This window comes from Triturus cristatus, chromosome 1_2, assembly GCF_964204655.1.
Source record: "Triturus cristatus chromosome 1_2, aTriCri1.1, whole genome shotgun sequence".
Lineage (NCBI taxonomy): Eukaryota > Metazoa > Chordata > Amphibia > Caudata > Salamandridae > Triturus > Triturus cristatus.
In genome coordinates, this window is record NC_140580.1 from 1,082,726,802 (window position 1) to 1,082,737,792 (window position 10,991).

Genomic DNA, 10,991 nt, shown 5'->3' on the forward strand with positions numbered 1-10,991 from the left:
TTGCCCACCTTCTTTCCGCCTCCGCATCCTTCCAAAGAGGAAGAGAGGCTCCACCGTCTGGACCCAAAGCGTGCACTCTCTTTTTATTTGGACCGCACAAAACAGTTCCGGGTGGACTACCAACTTTTCGTTGGATACGTTGGTGCGAAGAAGGGAAAAGCTGTGCACAAACTGACCATCTCCCGGTGGGTCGTTTTGGGCATCAAAATCTGTTACTCCTTGGCGAAAAAGGACCCTCCTGTTGGGCTGCGCGCCCATTCCACTCGGGCTACAGCGGCTACTACTGCTTTGGGACGGGGAGTCCCTTTGCAGGACATCTGTCAGGCGGCTACGTGGGCTTCGCTACACACGTTTGCCAGGCATTATTGCCTAGACAGCGAAGTCCGGAGGGATGGCTTCTTTGGCCGTTCTGTCCTCCAGGACTTTCTGGTGTGATCTTGGTTCGCAGACCCACCACCGGGGATGGTACTGCTTGGGTATCTATTCTAAGGTGAGGAATCTAACTAACGTGTTTTTCAGATGAACAAGTTACTTACCTTCGGTAACGATGTATCTGTAAGAAACATTAGTTAGATTCCTCACCGACCCACCCATCCTCCCCGTTCTGCGAACTGACATCTAGGGTTAAGGCTATCCCTTTTAGGGCCCTACAATTTTTTGGCACCAGTGTCGGTATCTTGCATGGCTCTGCGTTCCTGGCGCGGAAGGCTATGTACAAGAACTGACGTCAGCGCGCGAGGGTGGCGTCTAAGTACTCCGACGTCATGCCGACGCCGACGACGGACGCGGAGCCGCAGACGACGCCTAGCGACGCGCAAGGGGTATTGCTGACGAAAAATCTTCCGGATCCAGTCTGACGCCTGGGGATATTCTAAGGTGAGGAATCTAACTAACTAATGTTTCTTACAGATACATCGTTACCGAAGGTAAGTAACTTGTTCTACAGTGCTCACGCAACTTACGACAAAAACGCTTGAGCCCAGGCATCAGGCAGAACTCAAACACATCACTTTAAAAACAGCTTTCTCATTGCCATTACATCCATACGAAGAGTAAGTGAGCTGAAAGCGTTAACCATACAAGAACCATACATGCAAATCCACAAGGACAAGATTATTTTAAAAACAAACCCACAATTCCTACCAAAAGTGGTATCCAGATGTCACTTAAATCAAAGTATTCTCCTTCCGGTTTTCTTCAAAAACCCAAAAACAAAAGGGGGGAAAAAAGCCTCCATACCCTGGATGTAAGGAGAGCACTACTGTATTACCAACAGAAAACAGAACAAACCCGCAAAACCAAACCGTTGTTTGTTGCCTATGCACAAACTAACACAGACGCCTGTCACAAAGGCAACAATTTCACAATGGATAGTCCAAACCATCCAACTATGCAATACCACTGCTAACAAAGAATTAACGGTACAACCAACAGCTCACTCCACTAGGAAAAAGGGAGTGACTCCATAGACACTATATGCGCAGCAGCTACATGGGCCTCACCACACACCTTCACCAAACATTGTGTGGACATACAACGGAATAAGGAAGCACAATTACGACAAAGTAATTCAACACCTGTTCGCAAAGTCTTCCTCTCACCACCGCTTCCCCAAGATGGTAGAAACCCCTACATAATCTGATGCACAGCATGTGAATCCAGAAAAGGATTCATGCTGCAAAACAAAATGGTTACTTACCTGTAGGAGTAATTTTGCAGCTTGAAGAATTTTCTGGATTCACATGCGACCCACCCGGCCTCCCCTACATGGAATACAAACAGGTGGGGAAGTAAGTTATAATTAACTTAGGAACCATCTAAAGGACTAAGGACACAGAGAGAAAAAAGAATCCGAAGATGGCTACCACGCACAACGACCTCCAGAGCGCCGTCTGACGTCACACAGGGGGACGTACCTGGCACCAAATGGTGGTCGACAACTCCCAAAACAAGAAAAAAAAGACTGTTCCGGACCCAGCCACTAGATGCCAGAATAATGCACAGAATGTGAATCCAGAAAATTCTTCAAGCTGCAAACCTACTCCTACTGGTAAGTAACCATTTTGATACTTGGTCCTAACTCAGTCTTTTGCCATGGTTTATCTCCCACAATCGGTGAGGAGTGTTAAATAGCCCCAGTAAACCTCTTAAAATGCCTGTAATCCATTCACATAACTTTTCCGCCTTGAGAGGAGATTTGGAATTTGTAAATGTTGGTGCCCGAGTGCCCATTCTCTGCCGACCAGATTCAAGAAAAGAAAGGATGTTCATTTGTGTGCTTCACAGGATAAGAGGGCGGAAGGCAGTGACGTGACTGGCAGCTCCATCCTTTAGAAAATGATGCCCTCTGCTTTAATGTAGTTACCGTCTTTGCTGTCGTTTAGCCTGTTGATCCCTAAATAGGTTGCATGAAAAAATGGGTTCTGTGAAGATCCTTTTATCACTTCCATTGGCGATTGCTGCATTGTCTACTGTTTCCTCTTTGACCACAGCTTTTTTGACCATGCTTTTCAAAAAGTGTATCTCTTATCTTGCCCACATAGTTATTTGCTGTGTCGCTGCATTTTATTGACTTTCAGAGGAAAGAGAAGGCGCATTTACAAAGGATGATGTCCTGATTATACATATCGACGTACTCTGTCTTTCTGTATTTATGCCCCGTCCCAGACTGCGTAGGAGCCAAACTTCCCAGTACAGACTTGTTGCTGTTGGGTACTAATGTGGTATCACTACGTTCCACACTTATACTTTTTGCTGGGTTACCTAGTTCTAAGATCCAAAGGCTTAGGTGGCTTTTATTATTCATCATATTAGCTGTGTTTAAGTCCTCAATAAATAACCCTTGGTAACCAAATTTCAATTGCCAGTGCTCAAAGGAAATGTCCTTTTTGGCTAAACCGGAGTACTGCATTGTGGCATACATAGCCCTCAGAACATGCTGGCTGTTACCAGGCTTCAATGGTTTAAAAACGCAGGCAGTCAGACTGTCCACCCGAGATCGCTACTGGTGTATACCGAAAGCCTTCATTCATACCATATTGTATCCAGGAATCAATGCAAGGCCCCTTTGCACGAAGCATAGGGCCTTCTGCAAGTTTTTCCTGTACAACCCTCCGAAGCTGCCCCTCACGAAGCTCCAGTCCGGAACCTTTATTCATTGATGTCTTAAACCATCAGCCAAACAATAGTTCAGGAACCGTTAACACACGGACTGGGCCCTGGCCATGCAGGGCCTAATATTATTGAACAATTTCAACTCAGCCCTGAGAGCCTAAAAATCGCCTTCAGTAGGATGCTGAAAACGGAACTCTTTAAGAACAGATTGGAGCAAACTCTGGTTTGTGTTCCAGGGGCGAGTGAGGAATACTAATGTGGCCAAATGTGCTTCTTTGCCATCTAATGCAAAGACATGTGACTATGGAAGGTCAGTTGCTAGAATGGAAAACGTTACTCACCTGTTACTATAGTTTTATCACATTAGGCTCTTTCAACTATCCACTTGTGATGTTGAAATGCATTGCTTTTCTTCTTTCCATGCTTGAAAGAAAAGCATCTGGATGGCCACTGAGGCGTGAGATTTAGACTTAACTCATCGATTTAATGGCGGATAGACACATATAGGTGAATATATCTCCTAGATAAACATTGTATGACTTTAATCCTGCTAAATTTAGAGGGGATTCCCAGCCTGGTAATAGAATTAAAAAAGTTCACCGAAATCAGTCGGATATCAGTGCTGGAGAGCGTGTTACAAATATCACAATGCAACCTAATATCAGCTGTTCTCATTTTGTAAAGTTGCATCCGTTTTTTGTATGTCTGTACAGTGCATGCCTTCACCACGCATGGCTTTACCATGCATGCCCATTACTACTCAGATGCCTCACCGCACATGCCTTTACCAGTCAAGGCAAGTATCAAGTATGACAAGGTAAGTAAAACCCATATTTTTTTATTTGGGGGGGGGAGGGGGGGGGGGCAAACCTCTCCTTAAAAAAAAAAAAAAAAAAAAAAAAGCCTCCTAACCACCCTTTGCCACTACCTACCACTAAACCTCAAAGTTACCCTTGCCCTCCTTTATCACTACCCACCCCATAAACCTAGAATTACCCTTACCACCCTTTACCACTGCCCACACCTAAACCCTCATATTACCCTAACCACCCCCTGAATCCTCATATTACCCTTACCACCCTTTACCGCTACCCACCCTAAAATTTCCCTTAGCACCCTTTACCACTACCCATCACCAAACCCCAAAATTACCCTTATCACTCTTTACCTCTACCCATCCCTAAACCCTAGAATTACCTTTACCACCCCAAAACCCTAAACTTATATTTGCCCCTACCTACCCCTACACCATAAAATTACTTTATCGACCCTAACATTACCCTCCCCAACCCCCCTTTAACTCTGATCCCATCTAAACCCTCTATATATATTTATTTACCGTAACAGTACTTATTGTGCTTGGTAAAGGCACAAAACATACCTGCATGGTAAAGTCACTGCATGGTAAAGGCAGCATTGTAGAGGATGATTCCCATTGTATACAATACAATCTAGTCTCGAGTTTATTTTTTTCTTCCCTCGTTTTAATAAGACATTTCTATACAGGTTCCTCATATTTTTAGAAAAGTGTTTCCTAGTGCCTATAACATTGACACTTACTCTTATGTAACGGATTTTCCCATCGTTACTACCCACTCTGAGGATTTAGGCTTCTTGCTGGATTTCTTAGTAAAATCACTTTCCCAAAGTTAGGATCTTGTTGATCTGGAATATTGATGGGGTGAACTGCCAGGCTGCAGAGAGAAGTTGTTTACAGTAACTGTATGACCAGTTTCTTGAGTGTTAGACTGGTAGTTTTGTTTATTCTTTGTAACATCATCTTATTTTTCTTCTGCTTGTGAACAGGCGAACAACATAAGCGTACTCATTTTTCCAAACGTCTGGGTATCCTTTGCCGTATGTTTTTTTTTATAGTGGTAGCAAGTGCTGCTGTTTGATGTTTGATTTAGAGTATGTGAACTAATACTCCTGTCCACTGAACTGAAACATATTCTTTACTAGACCCCCATTTGATTCATTTCCTTTTTTTGTCGTAGTTTCCATTGTTTTGATTCTTTTGTATAACAGTGAAGATTCCTGGTTTGTTGTGTTTTCTTAAAATATATTCTGTAATCCTACAGCCCTCAAAATCCCTCCGTCTCTCATAAGTATTCTTTGACCATCTCACGGTGAGAAGGATTCATCGTTCAGTAGTTGCAAGTTAGACTTGCATCCTTGGAATTACATTTGGTCCTTCTCTTTTGACTGATATAAGTTCTTGATGAATGCACTTCTGCTGCTTCAGTCCCACTACCATCCTTCATGTAATGATTGATCCTGGTCTCTGCAGATCCTGTTCTGTACATTTTGTGTTCACAAGATCTAGACAGGGCAAAGTGATAATAAGGTGTTTTGTAAATAATAGTTAGGTGTTTTGTAAAGCGTGTAGTTGCGTCACAAGGTGTGTCCCAGCGCCTCGGTTTCATATCCTCTGTGTCCAGCTACAAAAACAGGAGGGCCCGGCTAAATGGATCTAATTAGCCAGATTTTCACTTTGTTATGAAACGAGATTTCTGACTTCTCCTGCCTGAATAGGCGGTAGTGAGTTCCGTATTTTTGCTGCTGGGAAACTAAACAAACATACTCCTATGCGAGTTTTTTTGATTCTAGGGATGATTACTAGCAAGGTGTTCGCCAACCTCAGATCTTCTAAGGGAGTAGTCCGAGATCATTAGATAGAGGTATCTGGGATCCTTGCCATTAAGAATTCTGTGGCAGTAGCAGAGCGACTTGAAAGAGATTCGTTCCTTCAGAGGGAGCCGGTGCAATTTGGCTAAGGCAGGAGCTGAGGGGGCGCGACTGGGCAAATTAAACAGTACGCTTGCTGCCATGTTCTGTACTTGTTGGAGTCGCATAATGCGTATCTGCGAGACTCCCATATATAGCACATTGCCGTAGTGCAGTGTAGATGTAATAAGAGACTGGGCCAGTGTTTTTCTGCCTTTCTCTGGCAGAAATGCTAGAATTGTTTAGAGGGATTTCAAGATCCTAAAACACTGTCCTGCTAGGCTTGTAATTTGGCTTTAGAATGACACTTTAGAATCGAACCTGATCCCTAGATTTTTTACTTTTGGTTTGGGTGTAGGAAGAGGTCCCAAAGTTTCAGGCCACCATACTGTAGACCAGATGGATGGTTGTTTCCCGAGAATAAGAATCTCAGTTTTACCCGTATTCAGTTTAAGACCGCTGCACCTCCTCCAAACAGCTACCTCTGACTGGCATGCGCCCAATCGTTCTGCCGATTCTGCGGCATTTTGGGAGAAAGTCACAATTCGCTGTGTGTCTGTGTGCCATCAGCGTACAACACAATAGTGCATCCATACCGCTCTATGATATCAGTTGGGGGGCGCATGGCGTTTGTTGTCCAAAGTGGAAGCTTGACAGTTGTATGACTCGTGGAAACTGGCGACACCTTTGAATCAGCGCTTGTGTTGTGTTTGTTGCACTAAAGATCAATTTATGGCATGATTGAATCACCAAGAGTAGATTACTTTCAGTGCCTCCAGTAAGAAGTGTTAAGTTTCTTTACACCACAGTAGGGTGGTCTACAATAAACCTCATTTTGCGTCTATAGTGGTTTAGGTCTACCATTTTATACGTGTGGTAATTTTAACTTTTTATTGGACCTAATGCAGCGCATCCAGAAGCCGCGTAAACCTTTACATTTAATTCTAAGCTTGTTTTCAGACTTGGATGATAAAAATTCTCAACAACTTTTTCTTACGCCTATAAGGGTTGAGCTTATATTTTTCTGTGGGTTGATGAGTTTTCTCTGGATACTGTTGCCTCTGTGGGCATGTACTTCATACTAGGGGTTGTCACCTATTCAATTAAAGGGCAGAGCTTAATCTTCAAATGTTATTACAAGTGATGGAATGTCTTTGCCACTCTTTTCCATACTTTTTGGGGCTAAGCATTCACATGTTTTTTTTTTTTTACAAGGGATTTGGAAAACACACACTAGTCATTTCATTTTCTGTATTTGCCTTTGATGGTCACACAAGAAAAAGCAGATGGGTTCACAGTTGCTTTAGAGGGACCCTAGTATTGAAAACATGTTACTTGCATTGTAGCAGAAATTGCTGTTTTTGTCTTGTAATTGAAGTAACAGCGTTCAACTTGTGCATTGAACTATGTTGTGTACTTTACTACCCAGGTGCCCCCAGCGAGGATCCCAAGTTTCCCAAAGTTCAGTGGCCGACTCACGATCTCTGTCCCTCGTGCCGTGGAGAAAAGGAACCACATATCTGGAATGAAGCAGAGGTGCTTGCCTTTCTGAAGCATTTCTACAGCATCGACAATACGTCCGACCTGTTCACATTGAAGGAGACCGACGAGAAGCAGTTAGAAAACATGGTGGAGGCCGAAAAAAAAGACGAAACCTTGAAAAAGAACCAAAGTGGGAAGGACAACAATGCAGTCCAGGATTCCAAAGATGCTTCCCAACTGAAGCCTGAGATCTCGGATAAATTAGTGCAACATAATCATCCCGGCTCGAAAGACAACAATAAAAGGGGGCTAGAAAAGCTGGCTGTGCAGGAAGAGGATAAAAAATCGATCTCCTTCTTGGGGATCGGGTTTTCGAACATTGACATGAGCCTGTGCGTGGTTCTGTATGTTGCTTCCTCTTTATTCCTGATGGTCATGTACTTTTTCTTCCGAATGAGATCCAGGAGATGGAAAGTGAGATATAGTCGTCCATATGTGTAGGACTTTCTTTTATCTTGACCATTCTTTTTTTTTTTTTAATTCTCAAATGGCATTATCACCCTATCCAGAACATCTGTGCCAGAAACCAGCTTTAATATTTGTGGGTGCGTGTGTTTTATAACGTGTTTATTGCTCTTCTTCACTGACCCTCATCAGAGGTTGCTGTTGCCTACTTCAAATATTACTGTAGAATTCAACGGTTTGACTACACACTCAAGCACCTTTTAAAAAAAATATTTATGAAATACAAAAAAATACAAGAAAGAACTCTATTGTGAAAAAAACCCACGTTTTTTATGGATCAGTGATCCGCTTCGGTTTTTGGGCCATTTTGAAATGGAAAAAATAAATCCTTTTTGCGGAAGCCACAATATGCTCAACATGTATGCAATCATTTTTTGACTGCAATTTTCTTTTTCCCCGTTTTTGTTTTAGAAATGGTTGTCTTTTTTAATTTAAGTGGCTTTTTGTAGTCATTGGTGGTTTTGCTTCTTTTTCCAAATATTTTGCTTCCTGTGTCAATGTTCAGTTTTGGATTTTTTGGTGCTTCTCGTGACCAAATTAACATAGTGGACCAATTCCGTTTTGGGTTTTACCCAATTTGACAGCAAAGCCATTGGAACAGATTGTTGGTCTGCTCCCTTTACAACTTTTCACTGATCAATCTCCTGAAGAGTTTTTGGAACTCCATTCCCTGACATTCCAAGTGGGAAGCTTCCAAGGAATATTTTTAAATGAACTCTACTTTTTCTTGTTTCTTTTGGTTCTAATGTTTGCCCAGGGCAGCCCCCCTCTGCTCCCAGCTCATAAGATATTTTATTTAGGCTTCTCATTTGGAAGATGCTGATGGTGCTGTTTTTTCTTCTTAAGAACAGAAGTAATCAATTATTTATTTTTGTTGGCTGTTTCTTTTGCAGCTGTATTTTGTTTTGCACAAAGGGACTTTGCTGCGATCATAGGCAAAAAAAGAAACACTCGGAAGTCAAAGGATGTGGATTTGCAGGGAGCTTTGATCTTTCCGAGGCCAAGATTGGGAGAGATTTTGCTAATCTCTGTTGGAACTGATGGGAGGTGGGGGTGTTGGTGAGTGGGAAGGGGGCTGGGAGAAGGCTCCTTGATATCTCTTTCAGGCTTTCAATGTCTGCGCATTTTATAAGCTGCCTTTGTAATTTTGAGGCATTGTATAAGTGCAGTTTTCATGAAGGAGTCTGTACTTTTCCCCCATGGTGCAGAAATATAATCTAATCCAGTTGAAGTTCTGAAGAGGGAGAGAGGGAGCACTCCTCTACTGATTCTGATAACGTTAGATTTTTGTAGCAAAGTGCCAAAACGTCTTCTGGACCATGAGTCGCTACCCAACAGAACTTCACAGTGACCTTCAACTTGAGAGATCGTTATTACATAGCACCAGTGTGCATCCGCATAGGATCTTTTGAGAGGCACAAACCTTCGTTCTCCATTACAATGTAATAATCAGGGAGTTGAAATGTTTTGCTGGTAATACGAGATCACCTTTTCCTAATTCACCTGCTTGATGAATGTGTGACTGTTATGAAGTGAGACTACTGTGAAAGGGATTCAGGATTCCTGTTTTGGGGCGTTCTCTGTGGGCTTTGTATTTTTTCATAAATATGTGACAAAATAAAAAGTATCATTGTCCTGTGGCATTACTGAAGTATAACTTTTTTTTTTTATTGCTCATGGTAGGATTTGGTTTGGTGGGAGTGAGGGATCTCGCAGCAGCAGTGATTTGTGCTCTATCAGTCAAATGTGTGATGTGTTTGAGATAATGCTGCCTCATAATAGGCCGTGCACATGTGCATTAAATGTTGTGTGGGTACATTCATGTCACAGTTGAGGTCAGTGGACCCTGCACTACCTCCGCTTGCACTGATGTAAATACTTGCTCCAGTCTCAGAATGTGAGCATGGACTGTTTACGCTTTCTTTAGATTCAGTGTTGCAGAGGTTAGCTCAGTTCATCTTTGGGATGGACCTTGTGTTCCATATGGACCAATGTCAAAGGAATAATGCTCTTAAATCGAGCCACAAACCGCTGCAATAGGTGTAGTTTGTGCTGCATTGGATTTTCTAACCAGAGTAGGGGAGCCATGCAGATATCTATTCCTTGGTCACATTGCATGATGTGACCAATACTGTTCCCCGATCTTCGAGATTTGGTAACATTTAGTAAAAGGCAAGTCCAGAAATCCACTGGAGCAGGGTACAAAATGGACACCGGTTTTGTTTTGCTGTTAGAGTTAGCCAACAGAAGCCTGTATTTTAATAATTAAATTCCCCAAAAGGAAACCTCTGGATGCTGCCTGTTTCTATATCACTAAATATGTATAACACACTCTCAGGAAAGCTCTAAATGCTGCCTGCCTGTCTCCATTTTCTAAAGAAGTTTAACAAGTTCTCAGGAAACTTCTAGATTACTGCCTGTCTTTCCATCACTACAGATGTTTAACAAGTTCTCTGTAAAAGCGACTACACAAGGGATAGGTCTTAAGTTATTGGGTAATAAGTTGGCCTCAAAGTCACTGGCTCATGTCAGTTTTGCTGCATTATTGCCCAACAGTTATTAGAGTAAATTTATATGAAGCTGTGTGACTAAAAAGAACAATGAGAATTCTATACTATGAAAGTATGTGATCATTTGTGCACCTCATAACGTTAACGATGCTCTTGGCATGTTGGTAGCCAGTCTTCTCTCACATACTGATCATTTTGGTTAAAAAAAAAAAAGCTAAATGAGTGATTTTTTGTAATATTTGTGTTTTATTTCTTTTACAATATGTTATGTCTGCATTGATGAGTATTAGCTGGTTGGCGTTTATCTTGGAATAGCCCAAATCTCCTTGAAAGGAGAATTACAGTTTCAGAAAATTTTCATAGCAGTGTTTTACTTACAATGATAATATACTTATTATGTCAGTAGTCTAACGACAAAAATGTCCGTAGATTATTTTCTTAAAGTGATGTTCTTGTCACATATTTTAAGAAGGATATTGCCTAGCATTTGCAAATGCATTTTCGATTTGGAATAATAACATTTAGATGTCCATTTAATTGGAGAGATAATATACTTGGGCACCATTTGCGTACATGGAAACAAATTCTTAGACTGTTCGTTCCATTAGAAAATTGTGTGTGCTATATTGATTT

General features: G+C 41.9%; 1 protein-coding gene across 2 annotated transcripts in view; it reads left to right on the top strand.

Annotated features, from left to right (window-relative positions):
• Positions 1–9,494, top strand: part of QSOX2 (quiescin sulfhydryl oxidase 2) — a 265,478-nt gene extending 255,984 nt beyond the window's left edge. For both annotated transcript variants that reach the window (XM_085613372.1, XM_085613380.1), the window contains one exon: positions 7,271–9,494. In XM_085613372.1, the coding sequence (XP_085469498.1) occupies positions 7,271–7,824 (554 nt within the window). In that variant the 3' untranslated portion in view covers positions 7,825–9,494. The remainder of the gene's footprint in view (positions 1–7,270) is intronic.
• The last annotated feature ends 1,497 nt before the right edge of the window (positions 9,495–10,991 follow it).